The sequence below is a fragment of the Heterocephalus glaber genome, unplaced genomic scaffold (assembly GCF_053883595.1).
Source record: "Heterocephalus glaber isolate CG9 unplaced genomic scaffold, H.glaber_assembly_v1.0 deba00001610, whole genome shotgun sequence".
In the NCBI taxonomy this organism is placed as follows: domain Eukaryota; kingdom Metazoa; phylum Chordata; class Mammalia; order Rodentia; family Bathyergidae; genus Heterocephalus; species Heterocephalus glaber.
Genome location: NW_028258381.1, coordinates 32,136,864 through 32,152,787, shown reverse-complemented (window position 1 = coordinate 32,152,787; position 15,924 = coordinate 32,136,864). Strand labels below are relative to the sequence as shown.

At 42.5% G+C, this 15,924-nt stretch overlaps 2 protein-coding genes across 8 annotated transcripts in view; one reads left to right on the top strand and one right to left on the bottom strand.

Annotated features, from left to right (window-relative positions):
• Anln (anillin, actin binding protein) overlaps nucleotides 1–14,095 on the top strand; it is a 122,734-nt gene extending 108,639 nt beyond the window's left edge. The window contains exon 25 of the mRNA XM_087196412.1: nucleotides 13,912–14,095. Within this exon, the coding sequence (XP_087052538.1) occupies nucleotides 13,912–13,918 (7 nt within the window). The 3' untranslated portion in view covers nucleotides 13,919–14,095. The remainder of the gene's footprint in view (nucleotides 1–13,911) is intronic.
• Nucleotides 13,873–15,924, bottom strand: part of Aoah (acyloxyacyl hydrolase) — a 215,405-nt gene continuing 213,353 nt past the window's right edge. For all 7 annotated transcript variants that reach the window (XM_087196417.1, XM_087196415.1, XM_004840290.4 and 4 more), the window contains one exon: nucleotides 13,873–14,722. In XM_087196417.1, the coding sequence (XP_087052543.1) occupies nucleotides 14,704–14,722 (19 nt within the window). In that variant the 3' untranslated portion in view covers nucleotides 13,873–14,703. The remainder of the gene's footprint in view (nucleotides 14,723–15,924) is intronic.

Genomic DNA, 15,924 nt, shown 5'->3' with positions numbered 1-15,924 from the left:
AACATAAATGAAAACCCGGCACAGGAATTCCCAGTGTGCAATGAACCTGAGATAGGGAATTTATGAGTTAGTAATGCAATAAGGGTGTCATATAGGCTAATTCTTTATCTGAAAATCTTGAGGCCAGATATGCTTCAGAATCCAGAATGGTTTTCTTTTCAGGATGTTTTGATTTATAAAGGTGATGTGGTGTACATGATTCATATTATGTGACATGCCAAATGGTGAAAGTGGGCAACTATGATCAAACCATTAATTTTTCTGCAGGGAAATATTAAATTCACATTAAATAGGATAAATAAAGACTAAATGGCCGTAGGTTGGGTCAGTTTTTTTTTGTTGTTCTTCCTTCTTTTTTTATACATGTTTGCAATACATAATATTTATATTCCTTGCATGAAGTTGATACACATACATAACATACTTTAATTCCTTTTTTCATTTCCTTTCCCTTTTTTCCCCTCTAGGTTTTGAATCCAAATGATTTATGAAATAAATCTGGTTGTTAGAGCTTTTTGGATTTTGAGAGCATAGATAAGTGTTTTGGACCTATAAAGGGTGTTTTATGTGTGTTAGTTCATTTAATCCTCATGGAAATTCTATATTAAATATAAAAATATAAGACTATGGAAAATCTGAGGGTCAGAGTGGTTAAGTTACTTTCTTACAGTCACACAGCAGAGCCAACAATCAAACCATGGCCTGATTCTAAATGGCTTGTAACATTAAAAAAAATGTTTTTCTAGGATGCTAAGAACACTTTGACTTCCTTGACAACATTTGGCTTTTTACTCATGTGCTACACTATTCTTTATTTTCTTTGTGGTCTGTGAGAAAGAATATGATCCAGCCTGGTGTGGTGATACATGCCTGTGATCCTAGCCCTTATGCTGAGGAGGCTGAGGCAGGAGGATGTAATTGAAGGCCAGCCTGGGAAATTTCATGAAATCAAGGCCAGCCTGGACTGCATAATGAGACCCTATCTCTAAAAAACAAAATAAAAGAAAGAAAGGCTGTGGTTGGCACAGTGAACCATTTCACCCAGATGCAAGGAGGGAAGCCCCTGGCTGGTGCATTCGCCCAGCAGCCAGGCCTGGCTGGAAGGAGTAGGACTGCCGTGCTGAAGGGCATAGTCAGCACTCCAAATGTCAGATGTCCCAGTGGCTGGAGATGCCTGCTGTGCGCTTGCTCTGCACAGCTAATCAGCCTTGGTGTTGTCTGCAGGGTAATCTGCCATCTAATTAACGTCTCCTGCCCTTTTCTGCAAACTGCAAGGGGATTCTGCTCCTTTGAATGAGGAAAGACAGGAGTCACTTGGCTTAATAAATTTGTCAGCCAGCCTGGGAAGAACTGTTGGCTTCATTTTGTACATTTTCTTAGGATGGGGATGAATTAAAATAGCTGTATTCAAAAGTTGTGCTTTCAAGGTAATTCATGAACCGTGTTCCATTTTTACATCCTAATTATCCTTCTTTCCTTTATATCTTTCCATCTGCCAAATTATAGTACTATTTATAATTGAAAGCTTAGGAAAAAAAGCACAAGCTTTTTTCTTCTGTTTCTTTCCTGTAATGAAATCACTAATTTAGCAAAACCATGGACACAAAACTCTTTTTATATGCCTGTTAAAACATTGCAGGTCACAATCAACGAGGTAACATTTTAAAGGACTCTCCCAACAAACCTTCTGTATTTGTTTTTTGGTTATTTTTTGGGTACCGGGAATCGAACTCGGGTCCTTCTGCTTGCGAGGCAGGCAGCAGAACCACTGAGCTAAATCCCTGGCCCAACCTTCTGTAAATGAAATTTCAACATTTAAAAAAACAATTTATTTGTAGGAATATATATATATATATCAATCAATATGTCATTCTTTTCCATATTTTGTGTTTTGTTTTCAGTTTTTCAGTACATGTTTGCTGTACATAGTACATTGTGAGCACTTGGAACATGCACATGGCATATTTTAATTTATTTTTCGCACCCCTCTCCTCCCCTCTGCCCTCTCTCCCTTCATCTAGTGGTCCCTTTCCCATTTGCAGAAGATCTATCTTCCTATTTCCTTATATCCCTCTTTTATTTTGCTCTTTCATTTGTTTATACTTTTGATTTCTCATATAAGAGAAACCACACAGTATTTAACTTGTGTGTCTGATTTATTTCACTTAACATTATGGTTTCAAAGTGCATCAATATGTCATTCTTAAGATGCTTAAAAAATCCCCTGTTGCTGAGCTGGGGATGGTGGTGAATGCTAATAATCCCAACACTCAGGAAGCTGAGGCAGGAGGATCTTGGTTCTTATTTTTCACCCTTGCCCAGCCCTCCCTTCAACCCCTCCATCCCTCCCTATTTACAAAGGCTTTGTTTCCAGTTTTTCATTTTCTCATATTAATTCCATTCCCTTCTTTCCCCTATCCCTCCCACTTCCCCTTCCCCTTTGCCCCTTTTCTTCCTATTTCACATTATTTATTATACCTTTTAGTCCTTATTTACACTTTCAGTTTCTCACACCAGAGAAACTATTTGGTATTTACACATGTGTGTCCTGTTTATTTCACTTAAGAGTATTGTGAAGCAGGAGGATCTGGACTTTGGGCTGCCTGGGCTCCACAGTGACTTCAAAGCCAGCCTGGATTACAGTGAAGCCCTATCTCAAAAACAAAAACCAAACAAAAATAAAAAACAAACAAGCAAAAACCCAAGCCAAATCAAAATATCCCCATTCATTAATTTTTTATGAAGGTGAATGGCAGACATTCTTACATTCACACATACAGCTTCCCATCTGCTGATAATATTTATATGCAATAAAATACACAAATGATAAGTGTTCTGTCCCTTGGGTTCTGAGGAATGCGTGCCTCCATGTAGCTCAAATCCTTCTAGATGGTTCTACTACTCCAGAAAGTTCTTTCATTTCCTCTCCACCCCTGTTCCCCACAAACACTTTTCTGATGTTCAACACAGATCTATTTTGCCTGTTCTCAAATATATGTTTACTCATCATAATGTTGAGACTCATTTATATTGTGTGTAGTTCCTTTCATACTGCTGAGTAGTATTTCACTTGCTCATCTGTTCTCCATTTGATGGGCATCTGATCCATTTCCAGGTTTTAGCTTTTATGGCTAAAGTTGCTGTGCATGTTCTTGTACAAATCTTTATGTAGACACATGCTGGTCAATACTTAGGTGTGAACTTGCTGGGTCATAGGGAAGAGTTATAATTAGTTTTATAGGAAACTTTTGAAAAGTGCTTATAGGAGCCTGGAGGATGGCTTTGATCTCCACCTTCTACCAAAGTGCTTACAAGTGAGGGCTTCAGTTGCTCTACACCTTTGTCAGTATTTTGCTCTACATCTTGTTGCTGTCAGTCTTTTCATTTTTAGCCATTTCAGTGGGTGACTAGTAGTATCTCATTATGATTTAATTTGCATTTATTTACCTGATAGCTAATAATGTGAGCACTTTTTATGTGTTTACTTGTCATTTATATATCATTTCTTGGGTGATGTGTATGTTCAAATCTTGCTCATTAAAAAATTGGGTTATCTTTGTATTATTGAGTTATAAAAGTTCTTTAAATATTTTGAAATAACTGTCAGATTTATATTTTGTGAATATTTTCTCCCAGTGTGTAGTATTTTTGGCTGAGCAGAAGTTTATAAATTTTTTCAATTTAGTAGAATGTCAATTCTTTCTGAAGTCTAATTTATCAATCCTTTCATGTTTGGTTATTGTTCTTATCTTATCTGGGAAACTCTATCCATTCCCAAATAGTGAAGGTGTTTTCTTCTGGAACTTTTTCAGTTGTTAGCTTTCATAGAAATTTTCAGTCATCATTGCTTTAGGTATTTCTTCAATTCTGTTCTCTTTCTTCTCCTTCTTGAATCACCATTAATACATATGTTACACTTTTTGTAGTTATCCTATGATTCTTGGATTCTCTGTTCCAAATTTTTCTTTTTTTCTTTCTGTTTTTCAGTTTTGGAAGTTTCTAATTATCTATCCTCAAGCCCCAACATCCTTTCCTCAGGGCTGTCTAGTTTATTGAGCCCCATCAAAGGCATTCTTTCTTTTTATTACATGTTTTCATTGTTATGTGTCCTTTTGATTATTTTTTATAATTCTTCTTTCTCTGCTTGCATTAATCATCTGTCTACTTTTTCTATCCAAGCCTTTAGCACACTAATCATAGTTATTTTGAATTACCAGTGTGATGATTCTGATATCTTTATCTTATCCAACAATGGGTGGAGGGTTGCTCTATCTTCTCCAACTGTGTTTCTCTGACTTAATATGCCTGGTTGTCATACATGATATACCCAGTCCTTTTTCTCTATGTTTCTGCTAATGGGTTTCTATGTCAGTAAGTTGAGTTTCTCTGTATGTTCCTGTCTGCTTCTAATTTGTGGTTTTTCTTTTGGTCTCAATTTTGTGAAAGATCTAAAAAGAGTAGTTGATTTTCAGTCTGTTCAGCTTTTTACTTATTGTTAGGATGAAGTGATGACTTTCAAACTCCTTACATGCTTGATCAGAAAACAATTCTAGTATAGTTTTAAATTACATTTATGTAATTATAAGTGAAGTTGAAAACATCTGTTATTTTTTATATGTAAGGAGTATTTGATTGTATTTTCTGTGAACTTAGCTGATTTGTGCTCTCTGCCAATTAAAAAATTTATTTTCAAGTCTTGTCCTTGATTTTCAAGAACTCTTTCTATCATGGGGAGATTAACTCTCTGCCTATGAGATAATTTTCATTTTCCATCCTTTTGCCATTTGTCTTTTAACTCCATTTATGGTAGCTTTTTTTTTTTTTTTTTTTTTTTTTTGCCTTCCAAACACTTTTAAGAAGGAAATTTGTTGATTCTTAAAAGGTTTCTGTATGGTAATTCCTTAAAAAACTAAAAATAGAAATTCCTTTCAACTCAGCTATTCCCCTTCTAGGTATCCTTCTGAGAAAGTTAAAGACATCATATCACATTGATATATGTATATGCATGTTTATAGCAGCACAACTCATAAGAAGGAAATCATGAAGTAGTCCATATATCCATTGACAGATAAATAGGTAAAGAAAATGGGGCATTTAGCCAGGCATGGTGGTGCACATTTACAATTCTAGCACTCAAGACACTGAGGCAGGAGGATTGTTGTGAATTCAAAGACAGCCTGGGCTACATAGTGAGTTCAAGGCCAGCATGAACTACAGAATGAGATTCTGTCTCAAAAAAAAAAAAATTTATACACAGTAGAGTACTACTACCCTGCCATAAAGAAGGATAAATTGGAGTCATTTGTAAGAAAATAGATGCTCCTTGAGATCATAATGTAAAGTAAAATAAATCAGAGGCACAAGCTTAAATATTGCATGGCTTCTCTTATATGAGAATACCAAAGTATAAATAAATTAAAGAGCAAATAAAAGATAATCAGCCAACCAAAATAGAAACAAAGTTACTCTTAGAGATGTTTGCTTCAGGCATTGTGTTCCTAATGCCTTGATAAGCTTGCTTACCAGGCCATCCTGTTCTTTTCCTTTCCTCTGACCAAAACTCCTACACAAATGTTTTTCTTATGCACATTTGTTCTCTTGTTTCTCATGGTTTTCATGAGAAAACCAAAGTATAAATAAATTAAGGGGCAAAGTAAAAGATAGACAATAGGAAACAGGAGGATAGATCTCTTGCAAATGGGAAGAGGACCAAGAGATGGAGGGAAGGGGGAAGAAGCAGAAGTAAAAAGAGTTAAGATGTGTCATAAAAGGGTGGGGGTTTCTCAGATCAGTGCTGTTTTCCTTAGACATTCTCATGCCGATGAGTCTCAATGAAGCAGTCCCTCTGGGTCTCTTGGAGTTTAAGCTGAATTTAAACCCTGAGTGATTTTTCATCCTCTGCTCTGCCATGGTCACACCCTGTGACAATGTGCGTGTACCAACTCCACACAATGAATGCAGTCATTATGTACTACAAACATACTAATAAAATTTTTAAAAATTGAAAAATGATTTCTGGGTTCTGAATCTCTGAAGAGTCTAAAACAGTTTGGAGATGCATGAAGCTAAAGAAGAATTATTTCATCATTGTCATCATTGTCATCATCATCATCATCATCATCATCATCATCATCATCATCATCACTTGAAACACCATAGTTGACACAGCCACTTCTGTCTCCTGAGGGAGTAGATGTCTCCAGAGTAGATCTTTTTTATTTTTGCAAACTCCCCTAGCAAATCATGTAATGTGTGAAGATAGACCTCAGAGAAGCAAAGCAGAAAGAAGAAAAAACAATCTATTTTGCACAGTGAAATAAAAGTGTATCTCTTCCCAGGAGCACCTGGGGTATAGGGGAGCTGAGGGAGAGGAGGAGAAATGAGCTCTTTGGTCTTACACCTCAGTCTAAGCACAAATCCTCTCTCAGACACATAGCTACCACCCCAAACTTTCCCATATCCGTTTAAAAAATTTTTTTTGCTGAATTAAAGCAGCAGAATGTGAAACAAGTTCAGTGTCATTTCCTTCAAGGATTAACTTATCCTTCTGGACTTAAGATACTAAACAAGCAATACCTGGCTGAATGCTGCTGGAGAATTCTGTACCCAAGAAATTTCAAATTTCAACAAGGGTCCCACCCATCTGCAATAATGACTGTGCCAGGAGGTACACACGTAGAACCTCCTCTTTCTCTTCTTGGCTACAGTCTGTGAGAATGGGAGCTGGTTCTTCTCTGCCATTTGTTGACCTGTAGTCTTTTCTTTTTCTTTCCAAGGAGACTAAATTCCACACTGATATCATTAAAGCCCTCTGCAGAGTTCTTCTGAGTCCCTTCATGATAGGTGGGTGTGCCTTTAGATTGATGTTGACATTTCCTGGAATGCTGGTGGTGTCTGATTTCTGAGAATTGACTTCATTCTCAGAGTAGTTGTAGCAACAAAAGAACCTTGCCATCTTCAAGGAGCTGGAATGGACTTAACAGTCAGGACCTGAGGCCTGGAGCCAGCCAGCCTGGCTTCAAAGCTTCTGATTCATCATTTAGGAGATATTCGGTCTTAGTCAAGTGACCTCATTATACTTAGCTCCATTTTCCTGTCATCCAAGAGGAGGACCATGCAGACTGATTGTGTATGGCCATGGGCATTAAGGGAGGTGACACACACCCTGTTCTTATTTTTTAGCCCTTTGCCAGCATCTGCTCTTGTTAATGCTTGCAGCAGTGCTGGAGGACAGGGAATCTTGCTCCCATTTACAAAGGATGTAATGGAGATCCCAGGAACTTAAGCCTTCTAAATCTGGTGGCATCTTGAGTTTCCCACTGATCATGTTTTGGGGTGTGCCCCAGCTCCAGAAGTCTGTAGGACAGAGTTTTATTCTTTCCATGAATCTCAGACAAGCCTGAAGTCTCATTTATTCATCAAAGCCCTGTGGATCCCTGACCAGGTCTCTCCATGTCTTGGCTTTGGCTTGTATTTGCCAAGCTATAATATGGGAATCACTGGGAAAATATTAACTCTGGGGCCATCCTGAGCTGGGTAAAGCATGCACATTGCCCCAGTGTCTGCAGTGGCATGGGGCTGGACAGATCATGGAAGTCCTTGGTGTGTCCTCTCAGCCATAGGCTAATTGAACAGAGCTCTGTCAACCCAGAGTCACATTTTCAGGCCCTGGGTCCTATAAATGGTTGATATAATTAATTAAAAACAAAGAACCCAGCCAACAGCGCAATGCCCCAAGAAATGCTTAGCAACCTCTATGTAGGCTCTTTATCTCTCCTCTCATTTCCATCCATCCAAGAGCTTTGGAAAATTAATCCCCTTTAATGACAGATTCACAGTCATGAGGCCATTATTTTTTGATACTGTGGTTTAAAGAAGTGACCCAGAAAACAGGCTTTAAAAGCAACCTCTCCCCACCCGCTTTCACTCCATGCAAAGGACCAGATTAAAAGAGCCCAAGCTTCCATGAATATTTATGCTGGAACCTCTGCCAAATCAGATTAAGGGAGTTCATCCCACTGGGCAAACACGGATTCTGTACTCAGATTTAACGAGGAGCTGACATGTGAATAGTAGATTGTTGCATCTGTTCATCAGGAAACCCCAGAGCACGGTGAAGGCGTACCCAGTATCTGGGGACTTGGGAGAGAGGCTGCCTTGGTCAAGTTCAGACCAGGACAGCTGTGGGTCCTAAAGGCTTTGTGCTTTGCACCAGAGATGAGAAGTGGGACTCTTGTCTTAAGATGCCCTGGAAACCCTGCTCCTGACATGGCCAGTGAACACTGAGACAGACTCACTCCTTAGCAGCATCCTGGGCCTCCCTAGGATGTGTGGCCACTGGGTGTCAGGAGGGCAAGGCCCAGAGAAATCATGGGGCAGGATGCTGGGAAAAGGCAGAGCTGAGCCTGCCTCTCCATCGCAGCTCCCCTTCCCGTCCCTTCCAGGAAACAGTAGTTCACACTCAGATTGTGGGGTTTACCTGCTCCAAATCTCGTCCCCCAGGGCATGTGGGCTTCTCTGTCACGCACCCCCTTGGCTTCTAGAGAGGCCTAGGGACCCTTCTTAGCCTAACATTTTATTTTAATTTATTTATTTTTTTGGTATCGGGGATCAAACTCAGGTCCTTGCGCTTGTGCAGCAGGTGGTGAAACCGTTGAGCTAAATCCTCGGCCCTAGCCTAACATTTTGAATGTGAAAAAAATACAGGGTCACAAAGAAAATCAACACTATTCAAATCAAATATAAAAATATTAAACATGTTTTGAGATAGTTAGACATGGGCCTACGTACTCTATGTCTATTTTTTTTCCAGTCCCAGCGGTTTAACCCAGGGGCACTCTGCCCCCAAGTGACATTTCACCCCTAGCCCCTTTTTCCTTTATTGCAGGACTGTGGATTGAATACAGGGCCTTCATACTGAGCTATATCCCCAGCCTTTTCTTTAATTTTTAATTTTGTGGCAGGGTCTTCTTAAGTCACTAAGTTGTTCAGGCTGGGTTTGAACTTGCAATCTTTCTGCCTCAGCCTCTCAAGCAGCTGGGATTCCAGGTGTGCACCACATGCCCAGACACGAGCTTTTTTGGGGGGGGGATATATTAAATTATAAGATCCAATAGAGGCTCTAATAACTGTGTAATGACCATAAATGAGCATAAATTGTATTTCAAGATACAATAGATCGTCATTACTTGTGACTTTGTATGCTTGCTAACACTGTTTCATAACCTCGAAGTTAATACTGGTGGTGCTTGTGCCATTATGGTCACACTGAACAGTGCAGGTGTTGAGCTCTCCACCTGCCGGTTCCTGGTTGAGAATGGCCAAAGCCCTGCTCCGCCATCTTGTTTCAGCTCCTCACTTCAATGAGTCATTGTCAGGCCATAAGTTCATGTTTTGTTTGGGTGATGACATTGTTTACAATGTTCCCAAGCATAGTGCTGAAATGCTGTCTAGTGTCCTTCATCAGGGCTGTTCTGTGCCTTAAAGAGAAAAGACATGTTGGAGAAGCTTCACTAAAGTATGAGTTACAGCGTTGTTGGTTGTGAGCTCTGTGTTGATGAATTTTACATCTTAAGCACGGTGCCTCACATGAAACAAAATTGTGCACGGACTGGTTGCAAAACGTTGGGATGCATCTGACATCACAACCTGACCCAGGAGCTGTGTGTTTGCTTATCTAGGGTTCAGGATGACTGTATCAAACATGTCCACTACGGATATCCATCTTAGCTCAGTGCAGTGGCACACGTCTGTAATGCAGGACTTTATGGGGCTGAGGCAGGAGGATCGAAAGTTTGAGCCCACCCTGGGCTCCTTAGCAACTTAGTGAGACCCTGTCTCAAAATAAAAACTAAAAGAAGTACCAAAGCTCTATCTCAGCGCAGAAGCCCTAGGTATAATCCCCAGTACCAAAAATAAATAAATAAATAAACAAATAAATAAATAAAATAGATAAATACAATTTTCAAAGTGGCTGTCTCTGGAACAAGTGCAATACAATGGGAAACTATTCACGACAAAACCCTAACTCAGATGTGTTTTGTTGCCTGCATTCAAGTTGAGAGGACGTGCTAATTTTTTCCCCAATCCCATTTGTAAGCACTCTTAGCTCTATGGGTCCCCACTTCTCCAAGCAGGATTGAATCAGAGAGAGGGTGGGATGGGGAGGCCAGTGCAGATTTCCGGCGGACGAACGTCCTGCTGCCTATGCACCTGTACCAGTCCTGCGGAGAGACTTTGAATGAGCTGCTTTTGCTGGGGGTCTTGAAATTTTTTTTTCCACCAGGGCCTCCTGAGCCCAAAAGGCCCTTCACCAGGTGACAACTGGCCCAGGTGAGTGGAAACAGAGGTCCTAGATGATCATGCACAGCCAAAAAGCTGAGCTCCAGCTCAACAGTGAAGGTCAGGACAGGTCTTTCCTCTGATAACAGGAAAAGCAAACTATAGCAGAGTCCTGGGGCGTTTAGATGAAGATCACATGGGAGCCTGAAGTCTCCCCCTAGGGGTACCCAGAGAGGAAAGCAGCCCTCAGCCCCTAAGTTTTCTTATTCTTCTTACCTCAAGGAATGGTAATTCAACGGGTCTAATTAAAATGTGTCAAAAAAGAGGCTAATTATTTGCTTTGGTTTGTTTGTTGCTTTCCTGAGACAGAGTCTCACTTTGTAGTCTGGCTGGCCTTAAAAGTTGGCATGAAGCCCAGGCTGGTCTCCAACTAGTGATCCTCCTGCTTCAGTCTCCTTTTTTGTTTTTAAATGGCAAAAAATAATAAAGTATGAGCTGGAAAGGACAATTAACTTTTCCTCATTCCCTCCTTCCCTCCCTCCCTCCCTTCCTTCCTTCCCCCTTCCCTTCCTTGCTCCCCCCTCCCCCCTCCCCATGGCAGGCTAGGTATTGCTGTAGAGGCTATGTCCCAGGACTGAAAATGCCCACCCAGGTTCCTGCCTCTGGAGTTTCACTTCCAGTTCTGGACTTCTCACCAGAGCTCTCTAATCCAGGAATGGAGAAATAGTGGGGAGATGTGTGGCTGCCACCCAGGAAGGCCCTGCAGGTGTCTATCGTGGAGCAGCACTCATTCACCATGACTCAGAAAAACTCAAGGCTTAAGACCACAGCTCAGGGGACACTGGCACAGAAGTACAGGGTAGGAGTTGTCCCTCACAGAGAGCCTGTGGATTCCTGATGCCCAGAAGTGACAGGAAGCCCCGGGAACACATGTATCTGCAGATGGTTCCCAGCACATGGAGGAGGACTTGGTCAAATCTCACAGAAGGAACCCATCTGGGCAGGCCTGGAGTGGAGAAATTGAGAACAGACCTAGATGTGCCTGGTCCATAGGTACCCGTTTCCTAGGTCTGGATGTTAAATGTGCCCCCCCCCCAAGCCTATGCATTTAAGGCTTGGTGCCCAGGGTGGTATTCTTGGAAGATGATGGGAGCTTTGAGAGGCAGGACTTAGTGAGGGTTTTTTTGGAGGGGGTGCGCTGGGATAGAGCCCAGGAACTCACACATGCTAGCAAGTGCTCACCACTGAGCTACATCCCTTTTATTTTTTGAGACAGAGTCTCATAAAGCTGGGCAGGTTGGCCTCAAACTCATGATCCTCCTGGCTCAGCTTCAGAAGTACAGTAGCTGGGTTACAGGCATGCACCACTGTACCTGGCCCTAGAGGGAGGTCTTTGGGTCATTGCTAACATGCTCCTGAGGTCCCTTCTCTTTTCATGCTTTTGCTTCTTGGCCATGAGGTAAGTGGTTTTCTCTGCCATGTTTTCCTGCTGTTATGTGTTCACCACAGGCCCACAGCAAAGATGGGAGCAACCAGTCATGGGCTAAAACTTCCAAAATCAGGGCCTAAATAGGCCTTTTCTCTTTATAAGTTAATGATCACAGGCATTTTGTTATAGTGCAGAGAGCTGATTACTACAAGGTTAAATGATTCCCCAAGGCGGGGGTGGGGGAGTGGGTAGTGAAGCCCTAAGAGAATTTCAACAGGTTTTCTTAGAAGTGGGAGGGACACAGATGACACCTACATGACGAAAGGAGCTGGTCAGGCCCGGGAACCTGTGTAAGAGTTGGCCCATGGTACCCAAGAATTTCATCCCTGCAGATTCAGTCTACTAGGCAGTTAGGTCTGTGATGCTTATTTCAGTACTGAACACACTCAGACATTTTTCTTGTCATTGTTCCCTAAATAATATGGTATGAACTACTTATATAGCATTTATATTGTGTTGGGTATTATAAGTCATCCAGACATGATTCAAAATAATGGAGGAAGTGCACAGGTTGTTTGCCAAGATGACACCATTTTGTACAAGGGACTTGGAGCATCTGAGGATTGTGGTATCCACAGTTTGTCCTAGAACCAAATCCCTGCAGATCCAGAGGAACAATTGCACATTCATATCCACATTGGACTTTAACATTGAGGCAGATTTGGGTGTAGTGGTTTATTTGGAAAGAAATTCTGGGAAGCAGGATTCAGGACTCAGGGCACTGAGATGAGGGGAGGAAGTGAGCAGAGAGGGCTGATCCTGTAGGGCTCCTGAGAGGTACACAGAGTGATCCCCAAACTGACTGCTAATGGAGGAGCCTGGTCCTACACAGAGTGACTGCTGAACCTGTAGCCACCTTCAGAAGCAGGTAAGGAGGGAGGCACACAGATAAGGATGGTGTTTAACAGAATTCTTGTGCTTATACAGACAGAAACCTGCACCAGTACAGTAGTTCCTTGGTATGTATAGAAATGGTTCCAGAATAAGATGCTCAAGTCCCTTGTATGAAATGGTGCTGTATTTGCATTTAACCAACATCCTGCTATCTACTTTTTATTATTTATTTATTTTTTTGGTACTGGGGATCGAGCTAGGGACCTGGCGCTTCCGAGGCAGGAGGTGGAACCACTGAGCTAAATCCCCGGCCCCCCTGCTGTATACTTTAAGTCATCTCTACATTATTTATCATGTTGGTCAGTTTTCCATTACTACAGAAAGTATCCAAGAGAATCAACTCAAAGAGCAGAAGGGTTTATTTTGGAGGTTCTAATCCATGAGCAACTGGCCCCATTGCTCTGGTCCTGGCAGGTGCATGTGGTGGAGGAGGGCCATTCATTTCATGGCCGAGTGCAAAAGAGAGGAGGAATAGGCAGGGGACCCACAATTCCCACCGAAGGCACAGCCAGCAACCTCAGCCTTCCTACCAGGCCCCACACAGTTCTCACCTCCTCCCAATAACATGAAGCAGAAGACTAAGCCTTTAACACACGCACCCTTTGGAGACCCAAAATATTCTTATGCAATGTAAATGCCATGCAAATAGTGGTTGTACCGCATTGTTTCAGAAATAATGACAGATATAGCTGTATGAAAGACTATTCTTTCTCTCTGTTTTTTTTTTTTTTTGGTCCTGGGAATTGAACTAGGAACCTTGAGCTTGCGAGACAGGTGGCGGAACCACTGAGCTAAATCCCTGGCCCAGGCTGTACATGTTCAGTATGGGTGAGGTTTTTTTTTCAAATATTTTTGAACTGCAGCTGTTTGAATTCACAGGTATGGACTGGTGATATAGAGGGCCTATTAAACTACAAAACACAGTGGGTCTTTAATAGCTGGCTTCCAAAGGAAATTTGAAGCCGGGCATATTGGGCTATACCTGTAATATCAGCACTTGGGAGGCTGAGGCAGGAGGATCGAGTTTGAGGCCAGCCTGGGATACATACTGAAGCTCTCTCTCAAAAAATAAAAACAAAAACCAAATCAAAACAACAGCCAAAGGATATTTGATAGAGGTCTACCCATGATGACAACAATCCTAAAAATTTACACAACTTCACGAGTCATGATTTGTGTAGCTGAAAGAAAGGCTTTTCAACTATCAATAAGAAGCAACAAATTTTATTTTTTAATTCTTTCTACAGGCAATGATATCACAAAATCATTGTTGCAAGGAAGAAGCAATCAGATTATGCAGGTAAAGAATATACGAAAAACTTTTAAAGAAAAAAACGGTCATTTCTATGGACTTTGCAGGCTTATGGTACTCACTGACTTTAAAGGTTTTCAATTAGCTATGCATTCTTTTCTCCTTGTAAATAACTATTCCAGTTTGTACCTAATTTTGCATTTACAGTTTTGTGTTCTGTTTTGAAAGTGGATGCACGGAACCTGGGATGTCCCTGGCTCGTGAGAGTCCTTGGCAGGCCTTCTAGGCAGAGCCCCAGCTTGCCTGGCCATCCTGAAGCCTCCCTCACTGGTGTGTGTGTGAGTGTGTCTGGGACACCAGGACCCCATGTAAATGGCTGAGCCTTGAAGGGTGGCATCTGTGTTTTGAGAAGCTCCTTTAATAACAATTAACCATTGAAGGGCGCAGATATGCCCTTGCCTGGAATGGTCCTCAAAGTCTCCTATTAAAGGTTATTTCAGGGGCAGCTGGCAGGAAATTGATCCCGGAAGCATAAAGCATCTCATTGCCATTCAGCTGTGCTGTGAATCAAGAGCGGAGTGCTTTGCAAAGGTGGTAGGAAGGGATCCTGTGGTCCCTGACAGCAGCCTCCAGGGTGGGCTGCATTTGTCCGGGTTTGTGCTGCCCAGGGGAGCTGCTCAGTGCCCCCCCTGGTCTCCAAACACCTGGTCAATCTGGGAATTAAATGGATTCTCCTTTCCCAGGACCTGGGGCCACTGGCGCTGCATCTTCTTCCAGAAAATGTCTGTCAACAGCAATGAAGCCACCTGCAAGAGATAGCCCAATGGGTGAGGAAAAGGGAGATTAGTGAGAGTGAAGACTTGCTAGGCCATGCTTTCCACAACAGCTGGAATCGAGCATCATCTCCATGAGCCCTGCCTGTCTCATTTCTCTGTGATTCCCTTCCCTTGACATGGAGGGGGGGTGCGCCTGTCACTCTGTCCTAACCAATATAGGTGGTGGGGAACAGATGTCACTTCAGCGATTCTGCCGCATTATGGGGGCTTGGCTTCACCAGCGGAGACTCGTTGCTGGGCTGATGGAAAGCCCCATGTCACCGTGCTGAGGGTAACTTCCCACTGACATCCAGAAACAAGCTGGGACCTCCGTCCTATAGACTCAAGGGAATGAATCTGTCCACCACCCAAGTGAGTCTGAACTCATTTCTACCGCAGCGGAGTCTCCGGATGAGGACACAGCCTGGATGAATGACCTCGAGTTTGGTTTTGTGAGATTTAATGAAGCTCTGACCCATAGAAATGGCAAGAGGATCAATATGAATTATTTTCAGTTGCTAAATTTGCAATAAGTTGTTGCTTGGGCTTAAATAACATGTGCACTTTCTTAGGAATCCTCTTCTGCATTATCTGTGGACAGCTGCCTCTGGCTGGAGCTGAAGGGTTTGGGGAGAATGTGACGAATCCTTCCCTTGAGGAACTTGCACATCTGCCCAGTGAGGCCACCAAACCCCAGGGAAGGGGTGCCAATTCTGCTGGGTGTAGGCAGCAGTTCCTCTCAGATACAAGTGGTACTCAGCTGAACTTTGAAGGAGGAGGTGGGGGTTGAGGTGGGACAGAAGCTGCTGGGGGGGGGCGGTCCCTGGAGGCGGTGTCATCCATGATGTCAGCAGGACCCAGTCTCAGGTGTCTGCTCCTCTGGTCCTCACGACACACTGTGCTGAGGAGGCTTGTTCTCTGCAGATAATGCCCCCATTCGGCAAACGCCCAGCCCAGCCTTCTGGCCCCCAGTGGCTACATCTCAGCAGTGGTTTTTAATGCCCAACTATGAGAGAAATGAGATTGCTGAAGGCTTCAGAGGGGGGTACATTGCTGGGGACAGGTGTCCCTGGCTTTATTCCAAAGCACAAGGACCCTGCCCCCACTGGGCAGCTCACAATGTCCCATTCTGGTCGGCAGTGCTGTCTGATTTCTGTGGCTCTCTCACACTCTCTGGTTCCTCTCATTTGTAC